Source organism: Schistocerca cancellata, chromosome 1 (genome assembly GCF_023864275.1).
Source record: "Schistocerca cancellata isolate TAMUIC-IGC-003103 chromosome 1, iqSchCanc2.1, whole genome shotgun sequence".
Classification (NCBI taxonomy): Eukaryota; Metazoa; Arthropoda; class Insecta; order Orthoptera; family Acrididae; genus Schistocerca; species Schistocerca cancellata.
The window spans coordinates 78,798,719-78,821,154 of NC_064626.1; the positions used below are offsets into that span (position 1 = coordinate 78,798,719).

The 22,436-nt window shown below is 41.6% G+C and overlaps 1 protein-coding gene across 16 annotated transcripts in view; it reads left to right on the top strand.

Annotated features, from left to right (window-relative positions):
- LOC126165466 (uncharacterized) overlaps window positions 1-22,436 on the top strand; it is a 229,270-nt gene that overhangs the window by 149,327 nt on the left and 57,507 nt on the right. For 6 of the 16 annotated variants that reach the window (XM_049920319.1, XM_049920321.1, XM_049920326.1 and 3 more), the window contains 3 exons: window positions 8,272-8,421; window positions 12,814-12,963; window positions 19,893-20,042. In XM_049920319.1, coding sequence (XP_049776276.1) covers window positions 8,272-8,421; window positions 12,814-12,963; window positions 19,893-20,042 — 450 coding nt within the window. The remainder of the gene's footprint in view (window positions 1-8,271; window positions 8,422-12,813; window positions 12,964-19,892; window positions 20,043-22,436) is intronic. The other 10 variants (XM_049920323.1, XM_049920333.1, XM_049920327.1 and 7 more) reach the window with 5 other exon arrangements.

Sequence of the window (22,436 nt, forward strand, 5' to 3'; positions counted from 1 at the left end):
GCTTGTTGGTGCGTTTGATGTGGACGGACGTGTGAAGCTGGCCATTGGACATGTGGAGGTCAACGTCAAGGAAAGTGGCATGGGATTTAGAGTAGGACCAGGTGAATCTGATGGAACCAAAGGAGTTGAGGTTGGAGAGGAAATTCTGGAGTTGTTCTTCACTGTGAGTCCAGATCATGAAAATGTCATCAATAAATCTGTACCAAACTTTGGGTTGGCAGGCCTGGGTAACCAAGAAGGCTTCCTCTAAGCGACCCATGAATAGGTTGGCGTACGAGGGGCCATCCTGGTACCCATGGCTGTTCCCTTTAATTGTTGGTATGTCTGGCCTTCGAAAGTGAAGAAGTTGTGGGTCAGGATGAAGCTGGCTAAGGTAATGAGGGAAGAGGTTTTAGGTAGGGTGGCAGGTGATTGCCGTGAAAGGAACTGCTCCATCGCAGCGAAGCCCTGGACATGCGGAATATTTGTGTATAAGGAAGTGGCATCAATGGTTACAAGGATGGTTTCCGGGGGTAACAGACTGGGTAGGGATTCCAGGCGTTCGAGAAAGTGGTGGGTGTCTTTGATGAAGGATGGGAGACTGCATGTAATGGGTTGAAGGTGTTGATCTACGTAGGCAGAGATGCGTTCTGTGGGGGCTTGGTAACCAGCTACAATGGGACGGCCGGGATGATTGGGTTTGTGAATTTTGGGAAGAAGGTAGAAGATAGGGGTGCGGGGTGTTGGTGGGGTCAGGAGGTTGATGGAGTCAGGTGAAAGGTTTTGTAGGGGGCCTAAGGTTCTGAGGATTCCTTGAAGCTCCGCCTGGACATCAGGAATCTGATTACCTTGGCAAACTTTGTAAGTAGTGTTGTCTGAAAGCTGACACAGTCCCTCAGCCATATACTCCTGACGATCAAGTACCACAGTCGTGGAACCCTTGTCCGCCGGATCACCTGCCACCCTACCTAAAACGTCTTTCCTCATTACCTTAGCCAGCTTCATCCTGACCCACAACTTCTTCACTTTCGAAGTCAGACATACCAGCAATTAAAGGGAACAGCCATGGGTACCAGGAAGGCCCCCTAGTATGCCAACCTTTTCATGGGTCACTTAGAGGAAGCCTTCTTGGTTACCCAGGCCTGCCAACCCAAAGTTTGGTACAGATTTATTGATGACATTTTCATGATCTGGACTCACAGTGAAGAACAACTCCAGAATTTCCTCTCCAACCTCAACTCCTTTGGTTCCATCAGATTCACCTGGTCCTACTCTAAATCCCATGCCACTTTCCTTGACGTTGACCTCCACCTGTCCAATGGCCAGCTTCACGCGTCCATCCACATCAAATGCACCAACAAGCAACAGTACCTCCATTATGACAGCTGCCACCCATTCCACATCAAACGGTCCCTTCCCTACAGCCTAGGTCTTCGTGGCAGACGCATCTGCTCCAGTCCGGAATTCTTGAACCATTACACCAACAACCTGAAAACAGCTTTTGCATCCCGTAACTACCCTCCCGACCTGGTACAGAAGCAAATAACCAGAGCCACTTCCTCATCTCCCCAAACCCAGAACCTTCCACAGAAGAACCCCAAAAGTGCCCCACTTGTGACAGGATACTTTCTGGGACTGGATCAGATTCTGAATGTGGCTCTCCAGCAGGGATACGACTTCCTCAAATCCTGCCCTGAAATGAGATCCATCCTTCGTGAAATCCTCCCCACTCCACCAAGAGTGTCTTTCCACCGTCCACCTAACCTTCGTAACCTCTTAGTTCATCCCTATGAAATCCCCAAACCACCTTCCCTACCCTCTGGCTCCTACCCCTGTAACCGCCCCCGGTGTAAAACCTGTCCCATGCACCCTCCCACCATCATCACCTATTCCAGTCCTGTAACCCGGAAGGTGTACACGATCAAAGGCAGAGCCACATGTGAAAGCACCCACGTGATTTACCAACTGACCTGCCTACACTGTGAAGCGTTCTATGTTGGAATGACCAGCAACAAACTGTCCATTCGCATGAATGAACACAGGCAGACAGTGTTTGTTGGTAATGAGGATCACCCTGTGGCTAAACATGCCTTGGTGCACGGCCAGCACATCGTGGCACAGTTTTACACCGTCCGGGTTATCTGGATACTTCCCACTAACACTAACCTGTCAGAACTCCGGGGATGGGAACTTGCCCTTCAGCATATCCTCTCTTCTCGCTATCCGCCAGGCCTCAATCTCCGCTAATTTCTAATTTCAATTTGCCGCCGCTCATACCTCACCTGTCTTTCAACAACATCTTTGCCTCTGTACTTCCACCTCGACTGACATCTCTGCCCAAACTCTTTGCCTTTACGGGTGTCTGCTTGTGTCTGTGTATATGCGGATGGATGTGTATGTGTGTGTGTGTGTGCGCGCGGGTGTGTACCTGTCCTTTGTTCCCCCTGGGGTGGGTCTTTTCGCTCCCAGGATTGGAGTGGCTCCTTGCCCTCTCCCTTGGGGCCCGAATCCTTTCGTCTTTCCCTCTCCTTCCCTCTTTCCTGATGGGGCGGCCGTTGGTTGCGAAGGCTTGAATTTTGTGTGTGTGTTTGTGTTTGTTTGTGTGTCTGTCGACCTGCCAGCGCTTTTGTTTGGTAAGTCTCATCATCTTTCTTTTTAGATGTGTTTTTTCCACGTGGAAATATATATATGTGCCAGTACCATGATTCTTGACATTTGTGGATACTTCTAGAATGTGCTCAAACCGAATATAGAAATTAAAATTGATTGTGAGTTTTGAACTCACAACCCTCAATGTGACAGTTTAGTATCAAACCACTACACCACAGAGCTACTAAGCTTCTTCCATGACATTGCTCCCTCTTTAAGAGAACAGCATCTCGGTGTTACGTCTTCCTAGTCTGGGAATCAGTTATCGGTACTGCATACTCCGACTCCTGATGACTGATTCTCGGGCTGGCGGTGATCTTTTAGAACTTCTTTTACCGCTATGCTCTTTGTCACCTTTCTGCTTGTTGCCTTTTGCAGGACCTTTGAATTTACCCTAGGTTGCAGAATCCTTATAGGGCTTCATTCGAAGGACTTAGACTGTATCTCTGATCTTTCGTCATCTCCTGTCAGGGTTGAAATCGTCAACTTCATAAGTAACATCAGACAACTGTCTTACAACCTTATAAGGTCCAGAGTAACGCCTGAAGAGCTTCTCAGAGACCAACCTTCCAAACAGGTGTGGAGATCCAGATGAAGTCACCAGGCTGGTATACAACTGGGTGGTGACTCGCGTCATACCTTCAGTGATTGTTTTCTTGAGCCTGCAGCGTGCATAGTCGAGCTAACTGCCGAGCTTCCTCATCTCTGGTTTACACCTGGTCAATGTAGTCATCATTGACATCATCAGGATGTGCTGGAAACACAGTGTCCATTGTCGTTGTTGCCTCGCCCATGCACCAGGAAAAATGGCGTAAATTCTGTAGTGTCTTGTTTGGCGGTGTTGTAGGCAAACATCACGAAAGGTAGCACCTCATCCCAGTTGCTCTGCTGAACACTGATGGACATTGTAGCATGTCGGCCGAGGTCTTATTAAGGCGTTCAGTAAGCTCGTTAATTTGCGGATGGTAGGCAGTTGTCATGTGATGAGTAATGTTGCACCGACAGTTTATCTCTGTTATAAGATTCGATTAAAAAACTTTTCCTCGATCCGTAATTAATGACCTTGGAGCACCGTGTTTTAATAGAATGTCCTCCGTGATGACTTTGGCTACATCGGATGCTTCGGCTGTTTTCACAGCTTTTGTAATGGCATAGCATGTCAGATAATCAGTGCAAACAATAATCCATCTATTACCACTAGCAGACGTTGGAAATCGTCCGATGAGGTCAATCTCAACACGCTGGAAAGGCGTTTTGGCTGGTGGAATTGGTATGAGTCGGCCAGGTGGTTTCTGAGGATCTGCCTTTCTCCTCTGGCACTCTCGATAGTGCGACACATAGTGACGAATACTCCCAAATAAACCTGGCCAGAAAATTCTGTTGCGGATTCTATCGTGTGTCTTAATAAATCCTAAATGTGTGGCCTCAGGTGTGTCATGGAATTTCTGTAGAACATCTAAGTGCATGTGTTTAGGATCCTAATGGATCAAAGTTTTTCTTACAAAGTAACCACCTTAAATTGTCCTTTCACATCCTCTGACCGATTTAAGGCAAGCATAATTTGAAATATCTTGGCGTCCTTCTGCTGCTCAGCAGAGAGATCCTGGAGTGCAACGAGACAGTCACTATCTTCATCAAAGTCTTGATGGTCTTGCACAGGGTTTCTTGAGAGACAGTCGGCATCTTGGTGTTTTCTTCCGCTTTTGTACACTATGGTAATGTCATACTCTTGAAGATGTAGTGCCCACCTGTGGGATCCATAATACCTGTTAACCAACAAAGTTAATATGGTCTGTAACAACTATGAATGGCCTTACATAGAGATAATGTTGAAATTTGCACATGACCCAGATCATAGCAAGACATTCGAGTAGTTTCTCTCGGCTTTTGTAAGTGTCCTATAGGCTTAGGCTATAACCTTCTCTTTTCCATCCGAAATTTGCAACAGAACAGCACCAATCCCATACTTGCTGGCATCTGTGTGTAGTTCTGTAGATGCTCTCTCATCACACAGACCAAGTACAGGGTCAGTCGGCAGAGCGTTTCACAGCACATTGAAAGAATCTTGTTGAGCACACGCCAGATAAATTTAGCATCAGCTTTTAACAACTCCTGGAGTGGCCTGGCTTTGATACAGAAGTCTTTGATAAAACGACAGTAATAAGAACATAATCTGAGGAAGCTTCTCACATCTCTAATACTTTTAGGAATAGGATATTCCATTATAAATCTCACCTTTTCTGGGTCTGGCCACACACCTTCATTTGACACAAAGTGTCCACGTATTTTGATTTCTTTTGCTCCAAAGAGACACTTTCTTGGTTTAATTTTCAGTCCTCCTTGTTGGAGACACTTAAGAACAGCCCTCAGTCTTTTTATATGTTCATCAAATGTCTCTGAGAACACTATAATATCATCTAAATAACAAAGCCACTTCAGCTGCCTTAGAAGATTATCCATCATTCGTTCAAAAGTTGCTGGTGCATTACACAAACCAAACAGCATTAACTTAATCTAATACAGGCCCTCAGGGGTGATGAATGCAGTTTTCTCATGATCAGCCTCATTTACTTCAATTTGCTAGTATCCCAAGTACGTATCCGTGGTTGAGAAAAACTTAGCCCCCTTCAGACAGTCTAGTGTATCATCAATTTGTGAAAGAAGATAAATGTCCTTTTTAGCTATCTTATTAAGCTTCCTGTAATCAACACAAAAGCGCCAACTGCCATCCTTCTTCCTGACGAGGACCACTGGTGACAACCATGGGCTCTGCGAAGGCTCAGTGATGACATTATTCATCATTTTATGTACCTCATCGCGAATTATTCAATGTTCCATTGCTGACACACGGTGTGCTCTCTGGCTTATTGGCTGATGGTCTCCAGTGCTAATCCGGTGCTTCACAGCCAATTTGTCTAATTTGCTCTTCACATGTGGATTGAAGCATTCAGAGAACTCTTGAAGAATGGCAAGTAGCTTCTTCTGTTGTTCCTTAGTGAGATCTGGTGATAGTCGAGCTAGATCGTCTTGTCTCATAGTGGTAGTGCTAATTTCGCGCACTGATTCGGCATGGGAGGTTTCTATGATGCTCATCTGTTCTTCAATTAACGACTCAGCGTTCGCTATGCACATGCGTCTTGGAAGGATCTGCGGTACTCGGTGATAGTTAATTATCCACAATTCAACAAATCCGTTCTTAAATGAGATGACAGAGGCTGGGATGACGAAGTTATTCTTCAGTGGTATGCTTCTCTTACATTCCACTACAAGATCCATGGGTTGATGCAAGGCATGACACGTAACTGTTACCTTTCTAGCACTGACTGCAGGAATGATCACTTCATCCAGCACACATAGTCTCCACACACTCAGATGCACATCTTCCTGTCCACAGTATCTCATCTAGTATAATCTCCGAGCAACAACAATCTATAATTGCCTGAGAAGCTTTCAAAAAGTCTCGGAAGTCCCATCCGAGAATGGCATCATGACTACACTCTTGTAAGACGATGAATTCTAAGGGCTGTTTATTTCCACTTATATCCACATGAATGGTACATCTTCCTGTAGGTTTTACATATTTCCCATTAGCCACCTTCAGGAGAGATGTTTTGCTGTTGATGAATACAGTTTTCAGCAACTGGTGATGGTACTTCTCCGAAATGACTGAATATGATGCTCCAGAGTCCGCAAGAGCTTGGGCAGGTCGGCCATCCATGAGAATATCGACATAGTTTCCTATCATTTTTGGAGTAATCGACGGCGGAGGATTTTTCTCTTCGGTGGCCTCACCTCCAAGGAATGGTGCACCCTTTAGTTTTCCAGGTTGCAACGGCTAGGTGATCGGCTGGAGCTTCTAAACGGTGATGAAGACCTTTGATCAGAGTGTTGGGGAGCATCCTCTCCAGCGGCTAGCTTGTGGCGATGGTGACCTATGTCGTCCTGCACCCATATCTTCTTGTTCATCTTTGTCATCCCGGAGTTGGTGTCTGCTAAGATCGGTCTGCTGTCTTCTGCTGCGGGCATCATCAAATATCCGCTGCCTTTCTCAACAATAGTGCACCACATGTCCCAGTCATCCACAGTGGAAACATACTGGGTGGTTATCCTGGGCCCTCCAGATGTCAGTCTTCCTTGGTTCCCAAACAGGTTCCTCATGCGGCATTGTAGGAATGTAACTCCGCCGGGGTCTTGACGTTGAAATGAAGGACGAGAGATTGGGTTCAATGTCGTTCCACTTCCTCTCTTATGACCTCTTGAAGCATCTCTGTTTTTTGCTCACCGTGCAATCCAAGTGCCTTCTGAATTTCCTCTCTCACTCTCTGACAAAGAACACTTGTGAAATCAGTTGCTTAGTCCATCACAGACATCGATATTACGTTTGGAAGCCGTTCAAACTTCTTGCATGTAATTCTTCTTCTATGCATTGTTTCAATATACTGGCACCATTTTATGAAGTCATCTGCACCGGCCAAAACACAAACAGTATATATACAGCTACAGAGCATTCCAGTCCAGTGATTCTTCACCGTTATGGATACTTCTAGAATGTAATCGAACCGAATATAGAAATTAAAATTGTACAGTCCAGGTGAGATCTGAACTCGTGACCCTCCATGCAACAGTTTAGTATCATAACCACTACACTATGGTGTTACTCAGTTTCTTCTGTGACAATGTGATGTGGACATTTCCCAGCCTAAAGGTCTTTAGCAAGTGTGCCAGTTGGGACAATTGGGGTGTAAAGCCAACCCTCTTTTTGAATGTCTGGAACTCATTCAAGTCTTAGTAAAACCTATGCTCTCTGTTGTAGCTTTTTAACAACTGCATCTCACAAGCCAGATTCTTTTGAACTGCCATATCTTCATCTCAAAAATTCTTGGTGCAATCAGTATCATTCTTTGAATCTATTTAAATCTAAATAAGTGAACAGCTGATCAGTTGTGTAAGTGCCTACATTGTTAGTAAAGACCGGGAACCTGCACTTAATCTGTTTAAGAAGAGGAAGCAGATATCATACAACAAATATGACTCAGGGAGAGAAACAGTGGAGATGCCACCAGTGAAAGTCTCCAGCTTCTAATCGATCAGTTCATCAACACGCTACATGACATCGACGTGGTTGCTTGGCAAAAAATGTTGTGCCCATTGTCCACTCATGTCTGCTTGTTTGCCTGTGGACTATTTTATGATGAATTACGCAGGGAGACATTGAAGAATCACATTTCTGAAGGTATTTGACTAGAATATAGTTTTAAATCTGACAGTATAGAAGGATGCTGAAGGTTAGATAGGTAAAATGAGTAAGTAATGGAGAGGAACTTAATCAAATTGGGGGGGGGGGGGGGGGGAAATAATTTGTGAATATCTTTACTAAAAGATGTGATCAGTTAAAAGAACCTCATCAATTTGCTTATAGAGAAAAGTGTAAGGGGTAAAAATTGTAGAGGTAGAACAAGGCTTGACTCTAGAAATGAGGTTCACATAGATTTAGGTTAAAGAAGCTAAGGAGAAATGGTTGGACTTACGCAGGATAGCATAGTGTAACAACAAAAACACCAACAAGAACAGTTGTTACATTTGTTTAGTTTCCTTATGTTTGATATGATCTTACTAAAAGATTTTGTTCATACTTCTTTGCAGGTAATAGAAATGGATGTGAAGATAAGATACCACCCTCAGTGCCACGAGAGTGCATGCATAATGGATTGGATGGACCAAATTCCAGCATGAAAACTAATGTACCTACAAATAAATCTGATTCAAAAAGCTATAAGCTTTCAAAGGCCCAGGGTAATAACTGACACTTTAAACTTCACAAAAATTGTTTGATAAGGATTTTCATGTTTCATTACACATAGAGTTTGGAAAGTGTGGTATTTATGCATCATAAATTGGTAAATGTACCTCAGGTCTCTGCCTTTATTAGGATGAATTAAATTTGAGTATCACTATTAAAATTCCTGGTTAGATTACAAATTATGGATGTAGTTGAGAGAATACATTGATGTCTCACGTGTTCTAAGTGTATTGCCTTCCTGAGTATGATGCCTCTTGTGTACAGGCACGTTCATGTTGTTGCAAGCATCCAGCAGATTCTTCTTCTAACATTTGAAGTTCAGCAGCAATGTTTTCTGTATTAGTGTCTGTTTCATTTGATGATGCATTTACTTTTAAGCTTAAGTTGAAGAGGAGATACAGTGCTTGGAAAACAGTGATTGAAGTATGGCCCTTATGTAAAGTTGTATAACACAGCAGATATTGAATTAAACTGACTAAAGGAGAAAATTTTTAAAAAATGCAGCCAAGGGAGCTGAAAGACGTGATTATAGAGCCCTAAAAAATTAGGTACAAAGGCACTACAAAACAGCAAAGTGACAATGGCTAAACGAGCTATGAGGCTGTAGAGGCCTGCATAACTGGGGGAAAAAGAGTGTCTGCGTATAGGAAAATCAGAGGTTTCTTTGGAGAAAAGTTATGCAGCTTTGTGAATATAAAGTACTCCTGTGAAAAGGCAATACTAAGCAAAGAAGTAAAAGAACAAATAAAAACTCTGAGGTTTGGCAGTGAGAATATAATTCTGTCATAGACAGCAAAAGGACTTTGAAGAGATGTTGAATGGTATGGATATTGTCTTGAGAAAAGGTTGCAAAAGCACAAGGGGTGTTCAGTAAGTAATGCAACACATATTTTTTCTGAGTCTGTATCGGTAGAAAATATGTGGAATTTTGTTGTGGGACATCATAGAATATTCCCCTTTCTGCGCCTATAGTTTGATGAAGTTCAAATAAGTGGCAGTGCTGTATGTAGTTTTCAAAATGGCATCTGTAACAGAGGTATGTTCCAAGTAGAGAACTATCATTCAGTTTCTTTTGGCAGCAAACCAGAACATTGCAGATATTCATAGGTGCCTGCAGAATGTGTACGGAGACTTGTCAGTTAAAAATGCATGGCGAGTCATCGGGTGAGGCGTATGTTGTAATTGCTACAAGGTCATGCATACATATCTGATATCTCGCTTTCCGGCCTCTCAGGTGTGCGCTCCCTTGGTTCCTTGCCACCTACCAGAAGACCTTAAAGAGCAATGAAGGACCGTCTATGCAATGAAGGATGCACTCTGCAAGAAGCAGTGTGTGGATGATGAGGAGGTTATTGAGCAGCAAAGTTTTGGCTTCAGTGTCAACAAGGAAAGTGGTACCATGCAGGCATACAGGCCCTCCCAGTGAGGTGGCATAAGGCTGCCAAATGAACGAGGATTATGTTACTAACTAGGGTTTCTGTCCAAAAGAGTGGGGAATAATATGGTCAATTAGAATCCCGAATAAAATCATTCGTGGGGGAAAGAATGTGTTGCAGTACTTATTGAATTCCCCTTATCAAACAAGTGTGATGGAATGTAGTTGGATTAAATCAGGTGTTACTGATGGAATTAGATTATGTAATGAAATACTAAAAGTAGTTTATGAAGTTTGGGCAGAAAAATAACCAGTGATGACCAAAGTAGAGAGGACATAAAAGGCAACCTGGCCCTAGAACAAAAAACACTTCTGAAAAAAGCGATGTCTGAATAACTAATGTAGTTCGCGGCAAGGCAGTGTATATCGGGCACAATATTTCAGCAAATAACCTCGTTGCCATTATGAGGTGTGCTGATGAACTGACTGCCTTCAAGCTACACAGGCCTTCACCCCCCTTCCCTCTTAGCTCGCTTTTTCCGTGGTTTGCACACAAGGGGTATGTTTTGGAAGCATCTCCACTGTTGATCCACCTGTTTTTGAAATCAGTTTGTTGTGGGATATCTCCTTCCCTTTCTTAACCAGATTGTGTACAGGTTCCCAGCCTTACTAAGAATGTAGGCACATCAATATTGGTCATCTGTTGTCTGATTTGACTCTTGATAGTTTCTATAATTACACAGTTCCAGAAGTTAAACCTTAGACGGTCATAATCCATTCCATTTAATTCCAATAATCAGTCTTCTGCAAGTGCCGACATGTTAGGCTCTTGCACCCTGGTATGCCGTTGGTCAAAATAGTGATCTAAGACAATATACACTGTCTGACCTTTGTTCATTGTGCCACACTGGCATGGGACTTTTATAGTTCCTGGATTTTTTGTGTCCGTCATTCCTTCACACTACCAAGCGTTGACCGTGGTTTATCTGGCAGGTGAAAAACGGTCTTCACTTGATGTTTGTGTAGATTTCATCCTATATTTGTAGATAATATTCTACAGAATGGAATAAACAGAGTGGCTGCATCCTCCTGAGGGTCTTCTTTGTTTCCACAGACTGCACCTTCAGTGTAGGACATAGGATTCTTCTAATTTCCCTCTCTGCGTAGCCTTTCCACCGAACACTGTCCACTGGTGTATTATTTATTGGTTGAAACTCTCATTGTTGGAGAGGATGCAAGCCATATGCAAAAATGTTTTGAAGACCCTGTTCTCCCATGCCCATTGGTGCCAGCTGTCTGTGTGTAAGCAAAGGTGGTTTGTGTTTTCTTAAGGTATGCACTGTGTTGCAAAGTACCTATTGCTCTTATTTTTACGAATACGTCCAGAAAGTGGAACACCTTGACTTCCATGATAAAATTGGTGTATGGAATTGAGATGTATGAGGAAAGCATTCAGCTTATGTCTTCCTTGTGGCCGTATGGTGAGTGTAACATCAAAATACTGGTAAGAAATTTGATGGTTTTCATTGGGCTGATGCCAGAGCTTGCTTCTCTAAATGTTCCATATACACTTTGGCAACAATCGGTAAGAGTGGACTCCCGATGGCTACTCCTTCTGTCTGTTTGTAGTAACCGCTGTCGAAAAGAAAGTCTTTCAACCTTAAGCCATACCCGAAGGTTTTTTAAATGTCATTGTCATGATTTCAGAGGTTATATTTTTTTATTGCAAATTCTGGATTAAGCCATTTTAAAGCATAAAATTTTTACAAAACTTTTTTTTTTAAACATGTCAAAATCTTATGCTTGAAAATGGCTTAATGCGGAAACTGTAATCATCAAATAACATTCTAACAACCAAAAACAGGATGATGACATTTAAAAAATTTGTATAAGCTGTGGACCCATATTACGAAAAAGTAAATGGCTGTACATTGGTAATCTGTATGTCAAATCTGTGCCCAATAAGTTCCAGGGATTCTTATAGAAGCAGTCTGTTGAAAAGAGCATCAACATCAAAGCTCACAAGTATGTCAAAATCCCTAAGCTTCAAGTTGTTAAGGCATCCAACAAAATTCACAAAGTTGCAAATATAATGTGGATTTTTCCCAGCCTAAGTGTGTCAGTTTTGACATCAATGTGGCTCACAATTGGGTCTTAAAGCCATCCCTCTTTTTGAATGTTTGGAAGTCATTCAAGTCTCAGTAAAAACTACATTCTTCATTGTAGCTTTCTAACAACTGCATCACACAAGCCAGTTTTTTTTAGAACTGCTATGTGTACATCTCTCGCCTCTCGGTGCAATCAGCGAAATTTTTTGAATCTATTGAAATATGTGTAAGTGAACAGCTGATCAGTTGTGTAAGTGGCTACATTGTTAGTAAAGACCGGGAACCTGCACTTGGTCTGTTTAAGAAGAGGAAGCAGATAGCAAACAACAAATATAACGATCGGGAGAGAAACAGTGGAGGTGTCACCAGTGCTAGTCTGCAGCTTTTAGTCTGTCAGTTCATCAACACGCTACACGACAGCAACCTGATTGCTTGGTAAAATGTTGTTCTCATTGTCCACTCATAACTGCTTGTTTGTCTGTGAACTATTTTATGATGAATTACGAAGGGAAACATTGAAGAATCACATTTTGTAAGGTATTTGACTAGAATGTAGTTGAAATCTGGTAGTACAGAAGAATGCTGAAGATTAGTTGGGTAACATGAGTAAGTAATCGAGAGGAACATAATCAAATTTGGGGGAAAAATAATTTGTGAATATCTTTAGTAAAAGATGTGATCAGTTAAAAGAACAACATCAATTTGATTATAGAGGAAAGTGTAAGGGGTAAAAATTGTAGAGGTAGAACAATGCTTGACTCTAGAAATGAGTTTCACCTGGGTGTAGGTTGCAGTAGCAAAGGAGAAATGGAGAGGCTTGCACAAGAACAGTTATTACATTTGTTTAGTTTCGTATTGTTTGATATGCTCTTACTAAAAGATTTTGTTCATGCCGCTTTCAGATTATAGAAATGGATGTGAAGATAAGGTACTGCCCTTAGTGCCAGGTGAATGTATGCGTAATGGATTGGATGGACCAAATTCCAGAGTGAAAACTAATGTAGCTACAAATAAATCTTATTCGAAAAGCTGTATGCTTTTAAAGCCACAGGGTAATAACTGACACTTTAAACTTCACATAAATTATGTTTGATAAGGGTTTTTATGTTTCATGTCACATAGAATTTTGAAAGCCTAGTATTTATGCATTGCAAATTTGCAAATGTATCTCAGGTCTCTACCTTTAATATGATCAATTGAATTTATCACAATGAAAATTCCTGTTAGATTACAAATTACAGATGTAGTTGAGAGAAAGCATTGATGTCTCATGTGTTCTGACTTAATAACCTTCCTGAGTATGATGCCTTTCTGTACAGCCACATTCATGTTGTAAGCATCCACCAGATTCTTGTACTAACATTTGAAGTTTAGCAGCAATGTTTTCTTTATTATTGTCTGTTTCATTCAATGATATATTTACTTTCAAGCTTAAGATGCAGAGGAGAACCATTGCTTCAATAACAGTGATTCATGAAGGGCCCATATGTAAGGTTGTATAACACAGTAGACATCGAATTAAATTGACTAAAGTAGAAAATTTTAAAAAATGCAACTGAGGAAGCTGTAAAATGGGGTTATAGACCCCTGAAAAAGGAGGTAGACAGGCAGTGAAAAATAGCAAAGTGACATTGGCTAGACGAGCCATGTAAGGCTGTAGAGGCATGTGTAACTGGGGGAAAATGAGAGTCTGCATATAGGAAAAGTAGAGGCATCTTTGGAGAAAAGTGATCCAGCTTTGTGAATATCAAGAACTCCCGTGGCAAGGCAGTACTAAGCAAAGAAGTGAAAGAACAAATAAAAACTATGAAGTTTGGCAGTGACAATATAATTCTGTCATAGACAGCAAAAGGATTTTGAAGAGATGTTGAATGTAATGGATATTGTCTTGAGAAGAGGTCACAAAAGTGCTAGGGGTCTTCAGTAAGAAATGCAACACACATTTTTTCTGAGTCTGTATCGGTTGAAAATACGCAGAATTTGGTTTTGGGTCATCGTAGAATATTCCCGCTACCACCCCTATAGTTTGTTGAAGTCCCAATAGGTGGCAGCGCTATATGTTGTTTCAAAATGTTGTCTGTAACAGAGGTGCATTCAAAGCAGTGAGTTATCATTGAGTTTCATTTGGCAGAAAGCCAGAACATTGCAGCCATTCATAGGTGCCTGCAGAATATCTACAGAGACCCATCAGTTAACAAATGCATGAAGAGTCATTGGGTGAGGTGTCTGTCATCATTGCTACAAGGCCATGCTTACCTACACTATGTGATCAAAAGTATCCGGACACCTGGCAGGAAATGACTTTCAAGTTCGTGGCACCCTCCATTGGTAATGCTGGAATTCAATACAGTGTTGGCCCACCTTTGGCCTTGATAACGGCTTCCACTTTTGCAGGCATACGTTCTTTAGGGTTGGCAGCCCAGTCTTCATTGAGTGCTGCGCTGAGAGAAGTATCAGTGTCACCCTGCGAGGCCTTTCACGAAGTCAGTGTTCCAAAATATCAAAAAGGTGTTCTATAGGATTCAGGTCAGGACTCTGTGCAGGCCGTTCCATAACAGGGATGTTATTGTCATGTAACCACTTCGCCACATGCCGTGGTTTATAAACAGGTGCTCGATCATGTTCAAAGATGCAGTTGCCAAACTGCTCTTCAACATGGGAAGCAAGAAGGTGCTTCAAACATCAATGTAGGCCTGTTCTGTGACAGTGCCATGCAAAACAACAAGGGGTGCAAGCCATCTCCATGAAAAGCATTACCACACTGTAACACCACCGCCTCCAAATTTTACTTTTGGCTCTAAATACGCTTGCAAATGACATTCACCGGGCAATCGCCATACTCACACTGTGCCATCTGTTCGCCACATTGTGTACCGTGATTCGCCACTCCACACAATGTTTTTCCACTGCTCAATCGTCCAGTGTTTACGCTCCTTACACCAAGCGAGGCGTCGTTTGGCATTTAATGGCTCGATGTGTGGCTTTTGATCAGCCGCACAACCGTGAAATAAAAGTTTTCTCACCTACTGCCTAAATGTCATAGTACTTGCAGTGGATACTGATGCAGTCTGGAATTCCTGTGTGATGGTCTGGATAGATGTCTGCCTATTACACATTACGAGCCTCTTCAACTGTCAGCGGTCTCTGTCAGTCAACACACTAGGTTGGCCTGTACGCTTTTGTGATGTACGTGTCCCTTCATGTTTCCACTTCACTATCACATTGGAAACAGTGGACCTGTGGATGTTCACGAGTGTGGAAATCTTGTGTACGGACGTACAACATGAGTGACACCGTATCACCTGACAACGTTAGAAGTCCGTGAGTTTCGCAGAGTCCCCCATTGGGCTCTCTCACGATGTCTAATGACTACTGAGGTCACTGATATGGAGTACCTGGCAGTAGGTGGCAGCACAATGCACCTAATATGAAAAACGTATGTGTGTGGGGGGTGTCCGGATACTTTTGATCACATAATGTATCTGATATCACGCTTTCCAGCCTGCTGCACACAGCTGTGACTCCAACAATGTATGAATGCGCAGACACAGTCATTCGAGGCGATTAAAAGATCACAATCAAACATCGCACTGCTTAAGTGCATGTTGTAATGGTCGCCTGGTCGTAGATATTGCTAATTGCTATAATCGCACTATTTCACTCCCATTTACGGAGCTTGTTAGCACTTGATGTTAGGTTGGTGCCATTAAAATGCATTGTAGTAATCACTGCTGCTTGCTGGATCGCTGCTGTGTCTCGATGTTGATGCTGTCTCTAAATCTGGTTGTCTAGGGTTAAAAACATGAGGTCCCGTGTTTTTTATGTGCTTTTGATGATAAAGAATGAGCGAAACCAACAAATATGTAAACTTCAAATATTTATTACTCTGGTGTCCATCTTAATTCCACTGTCCACCAAAGACCATGACTCAACACAAAGTAGTACTTTCTTTACATGTTCTTTGCATTGTTTATCCACCTCAAACAATAACACACAAACACACTTCACCAAAGTGACATTCCGACTGCCCCTCGACCCTTCTTGCTGCTCGTATTTATAACATTGTCAAAGAACTACTAAAAAGAGATATAGTTTGTAAGTCACATGTACATCTGTTATCATAATTTGTGCAGAAAAGTTATTAATTTGCATCGAGTGACATAATTTAACATGTTATTAAAATGACAGACAGATTTGTTGACTTGACAGAATAATTCTTTGTTACAAAAAGGCCGTTTTTTAGAAGTTTGTCAATTGACTTCTTTAATTTGCATAAATAAGTAAATAACATGAATTATTAAGAATGACATTGGTTTTCGTCTAAAATAGGATTGATTTCGTGAATACTGAGTGAAAACACTCCTAGTGAACAAATAGGTTTACTGGGTGATTTTTATTTAAGGAGATCCAAAATACCTAAGTTGTCCACTATTTTTCGTACTTCATATTAATTATTTAAGATGAACTCAGTGTTTTTACATGATGACATTTGCTGTATCAGTGATCAAGTGGTATTAACTTTTGTGTGGGTCAGTTATTCAGTGTAATTTAATGGGTTGACTGTTTATGGAGACATGTTATGGAATCATTATTAACATACACAATACCTTTGCTATAATCATAAATACTCGTTAGACTGGTTGAATTTGGAGGGTATCGCATACTTCGGTACAGTAAAGCCTTTAATATGTTCCGTTACAATGTCTCTCTTGGTAGTGCTGACACACTTGTCCACCAGTTGTGGTACGTAAAGGTGTGTGGTCGCTGGGTTCCTTGCCAACTAGCAGAAGACCTTATAGAGCAATGAAGAACCGTCTGTGCATCTAAGGATGCACTCTGCAGGAAGCAGTATGTGGATAATGAGGAGGTTATTAATGCAGCAAAACTTTGGCTCCAATGTTTACAAGTAGGGTGGTACCATGCAGGCATACAGGCCCTCCCAGTAAGGTGGCATAAGGCTGTCACACTGAACGGGGATTACGTTACAAAATAGGGTTTCTATCCAAAAGAGTGGGGAGTAAAATGGCGAATTGGAATCCCAAATAAAACCATTCAGGGGGGAAAAAAATGTGTTACACTACTTATTGAACGCCACTTGTAAAACGAGGGTAATGCAATTTAGTTGAATTAAATCATGTGTTACTGATGGGATTTGCTTATGTAATGAGATACTAAAAGTTGTTGATGAATTGTGCTACTTGGCCAGCAGAATAATCAGTGATGGCCAAAGTAAAGGGGATATAAAAGACAATCTGGCCCTAGAACAAAAAGTACGTCTGAAAAAGAGGGATTTCTTAATATCTAATATAGTTCACAGGTGAATGACGAGAAGTCAGTGTACAGCAGGCACAATATTTCAGCAAGTAACCTCGTTGCCATTGAGGTGTGCTGATGAACTGACTGCCTTCAAGCTGGCACAGGTCTTCATCCCCCCCATTCCCGCCTCATCCTCCAACTTCTCGACATACTTAGTAATCTCCTCATCCTGTTCCCTCTTACCACACTTTTTCCATGGTTTGCACACAAGGGGTATGTTTTGGAAGCATCTCCACTGTTGATCCACCTGTTTTTGAAATCAGTTTGTTGTGGGATATCTCCTTCCCTTTCTTAACCAGATTGTGTACAGGTTCCCAGCCTTACTAAGAATGTAGGCACATCAATATTGGTCATCTGTTGTCTGATTTGACTCTTGATAGTTTCTATAATTACACAGTTCCAGAAGTTAAACCTTAGACGGTCATAATCCATTCCATTTAATTCCAATAATCAGTCTTCTGCAAGTGCCGACATGTTAGGCTCTTGCACTCTGGTATGCCGTTGGTCAAAATAGTGATCTAAGACAATATACACTGTCTGACCTTTGTTCATTGTGCCACACTGGCATGGGACTTTTATAGTTCCTGGATTTTTTGTGTCCGTCATTCCTTCACACTACCAAGCGTTGACCGTGGTTTATCTGGCAGGTGAAAAACGGTCTTCACTTGATGTTTGTGTAGATTTCATCCTATATTTGTAGATAATATTCTACAGAATGGAATAAACAGAGTGGCTGCATCCTCCTGAGGGTCTTCTTTGTTTCCACAGACTGCACCTTCAGTGTAGGACATAGGATTCTTCTAATTTCCCTCTCTGCGTAGCTTTTCCACCGAACACTGTCCACTGGTGTATTATTTATTGGTTGAAACTCTCATTGTTGGAGAGGATGCAAGCCATATGCAAAAATGTTTTGAAGACCCTGTTCTCCCATGCCCATTGGTGCCAGCTGTCTGTGTGTAAGCAAAGGTGGTTTGTGTTTTCTTAAGGTATGCACTGTGTTGCAAAGTACCTATTGCTCTTATTTTTACGAATACGTCCAGAAAGTGGAACACCTTGACTTCCATGATAAAATTGGCGTATGGAATTGAGATGTATGAGGAAAGCATTCAGCTTATGTCTTCCTTGTGGCCGTATGGTGAGTGTAACATCAAAATACTGGTAAGAAATTTGATGGTTTTCATTGGGCTGATGCCAGAGCTTGCTTCTCTAAATGTTCCATATACACTTTGGCAACAATCGGTAAGAGTGGACTCCCGATGGCTACTCCTTCTGTCTGTTTGTAGTAACCGCTGTCGAAAAGAAAGTCTTTCAACCTTAAGCCATACCCGAAGGTTTTTTAAATGTCATTGTCATGATTTCAGAGGTTATATTTTTTTATTGCAAATTCTGGATTAAGCCATTTTAAAGCATAAAATTTTTACAAAACTTTTTTTTTTTAAACATGTCAAAATCTTATGCTTGAAAATGGCTTAATGCGGAAACTGTAATCATCAAATAACATTCTAACAACCAAAAACAGGATGATGACATTTAAAAAATTTGTATAAGCTGTGGACCCATATTACGAAAAAGTAAATGGCTGTACATTGGTAATCTGTATGTCAAATCTGTGCCCAATAAGTTCCAGGGATTCTTATAGAAGCAGTCTGTTGAAAAGAGCATCAACATCAAAGCTCACAAGTATGTCAAAATCCCTAAGCTTCAAGTTGTTAAGGCATCCAACAAAATTCACAAAGTTGCAAATATAATGTGGATTTTTCCCAGCCTAAGTGTGTCAGTTTTGACATCAATGTGGCTCACAATTGGGTCTTAAAGCCATCCCTCTTTTTGAATGTTTGGAAGTCATTCAAGTCTCAGTAAAAACTACATTCTTCATTGTAGCTTTCTAACAACTGCATCACACAAGCCAGTTTTTTTTAGAACTGCTATGTGTACATCTCTCGCCTCTCGGTGCAATCAGCGAAATTTTTTGAATCTATTGAAATATGTGTAAGTGAACAGCTGATCAGTTGTGTAAGTGGCTACATTGTTAGTAAAGACCGGGAACCTGCACTTGGTCTGTTTAAGAAGAGGAAGCAGATAGCAAACAACAAATATAACGATCGGGAGAGAAACAGTGGAGGTGTCACCAGTGCTAGTCTGCAGCTTTTAGTCTGTCAGTTCATCAACACGCTACACGACAGCAACCTGATTGCTTGGTAAAATGTTGTTCTCATTGTCCACTCATAACTGCTTGTTTGTCTGTGAACTATTTTATGATGAATTACGAAGGGAAACATTGAAGAATCACATTTTGTAAGGTATTTGACTAGAATGTAGTTGAAATCTGGTAGTACAGAAGAATGCTGAAGATTAGTTGGGTAACATGAGTAAGTAATCGAGAGGAACATAATCAAATTTGGGGGAAAAATAATTTGTGAATATCTTTAGTAAAAGATGTGATCAGTTAAAAGAACAACATCAATTTGATTATAGAGGAAAGTGTAAGGGGTAAAAATTGTAGAGGTAGAACAATGCTTGACTCTAGAAATGAGTTTCACCTGGGTGTAGGTTGCAGTAGCAAAGGAGAAATGGAGAGGCTTGCACAAGAACAGTTATTACATTTGTTTAGTTTCGTATTGTTTGATATGCTCTTACTAAAAGATTTTGTTCATGCCGCTTTCAGATTATAGAAATGGATGTGAAGATAAGGTACTGCCCTTAGTGCCAGGTGAATGTATGCGTAATGGATTGGATGGACCAAATTCCAGAGTGAAAACTAATGTAGCTACAAATAAATCTTATTCGAAAAGCTGTATGCTTTTAAAGCCACAGGGTAATAACTGACACTTTAAACTTCACATAAATTATGTTTGATAAGGGTTTTTATGTTTCATGTCACATAGAATTTTGAAAGCCTAGTATTTATGCATTGCAAATTTGCAAATGTATCTCAGGTCTCTACCTTTAATATGATCAATTGAATTTATCACAATGAAAATTCCTGTTAGATTACAAATTACAGATGTAGTTGAGAGAAAGCATTGATGTCTCATGTGTTCTGACTTAATAACCTTCCTGAGTATGATGCCTTTCTGTACAGCCACATTCATGTTGTAAGCATCCACCAGATTCTTGTACTAACATTTGAAGTTCAGCAGCAATGTTTTCTTTATTATTGTCTGTTTCATTCAATGATATATTTACTTTCAAGCTTAAGATGCAGAGGAGAACCATTGCTTCAATAACAGTGATTCATGAATGGCCCATATGTAAGGTTGTATAACACAGTAGACATCGAATTAAATTGACTAAAGTAGAAAATTTTAAAAAATGCAACTGAGGGAGCTGTAAAATGGGGTTATAGACCCCTGAAAAAGGAGGTAGACAGGCAGTGAAAAATAGCAAAGTGACATTGGCTAGACGAGCCATGTAAGGCTGTAGAGGCATGTGTAACTGGGGGAAAATGAGAGTCTGCATATAGGAAAAGTAGAGGCATCTTTGGAGAAAAGTGATCCAGCTTTGTGAATATCAAGAACTCCCGTGGCAAGGCAGTACTAAGCAAAGAAGTGAAAGAACAAATAAAAACTATGAAGTTTGGCAGTGACAATATAATTCTGTCATAGACAGCAAAAGGATTTTGAAGAGATGTTGAATGTAATGGATATTGTCTTGAGAAGAGGTCACAAAAGTGCTAGGGGTCTTCAGTAAGAAATGCAACACACATTTTTTCTGAGTCTGTATCGGTTGAAAATACGCAGAATTTGGTTTTGGGTCATCGTAGAATATTCCCGCTACCACCCCTATAGTTTGTTGAAGTCCCAATAGGTGGCAGCGCTATATGTTGTCTCAAAATGTTGTCTGTAACAGAGGTGCATTCAAAGCAGTGAGTTATCATTGAGTTTCATTTGGCAGAAAGCCAGAACATTGCAGCCATTCATAGGTGCCTGCAGAATATCTACAGAGACCCATCAGTTAACAAATGCATGAAGAGTCATTGGGTGAGGTGTCTGTCATCATTGCTACAAGGCCATGCTTACCTACACTATGTGATCAAAAGTATCCGGACACCTGGCAGGAAATGACTTTCAAGTTCGTGGCACCCTCCATTGGTAATGCTGGAATTCAATACAGTGTTGGCCCACCTTTGGCCTTGATAACGGCTTCCACTTTTGCAGGCATACGTTCTTTAGGGTTGGCAGCCCAGTCTTCATTGAGTGCTGCGCTGAGAGAAGTATCAGTGTCACCCTGCGAGGCCTTTCACGAAGTCAGTGTTCCAAAATATCAAAAAGGTGTTCTATAGGATTCAGGTCAGGACTCTGTGCAGGCCGTTCCATAACAGGGATGTTATTGTCATGTAACCACTTCGCCACATGCCGTGGTTTATAAACAGGTGCTCGATCATGTTCAAAGATGCAGTTGCCAAACTGCTCTTCAACATGGGAAGCAAGAAGGTGCTTCAAACATCAATGTAGGCCTGTTCTGTGACAGTGCCATGCAAAACAACAAGGGGTGCAAGCCATCTCCATGAAAAGCATTACCACACTGTAACACCACCGCCTCCAAATTTTACTTTTGGCTCTAAATACGCTTGCAAATGACATTCACCGGGCAATCGCCATACTCACACTGTGCCATCTGTTCGCCACATTGTGTACCGTGATTCGCCACTCCACACAATGTTTTTCCACTGCTCAATCGTCCAGTGTTTACGCTCCTTACACCAAGCGAGGCGTCGTTTGGCATTTAATGGCTCGATGTGTGGCTTTTGATCAGCCGCACAACCGTGAAATAAAAGTTTTCTCACCTACTGCCTAAATGTCATAGTACTTGCAGTGGATACTGATGCAGTCTGGAATTCCTGTGTGATGGTCTGGATAGATGTCTGCCTATTACACATTACGAGCCTCTTCAACTGTCAGCGGTCTCTGTCAGTCAACACACTAGGTTGGCCTGTACGCTTTTGTGATGTACGTGTCCCTTCATGTTTCCACTTCACTATCACATTGGAAACAGTGGACCTGTGGATGTTCACGAGTGTGGAAATCTTGTGTACGGACGTACAACATGAGTGACACCGTATCACCTGACAACGTTAGAAGTCCGTGAGTTTCGCAGAGTCCCCCATTGGGCTCTCTCACGATGTCTAATGACTACTGAGGTCACTGATATGGAGTACCTGGCAGTAGGTGGCAGCACAATGCACCTAATATGAAAAACGTATGTGTGT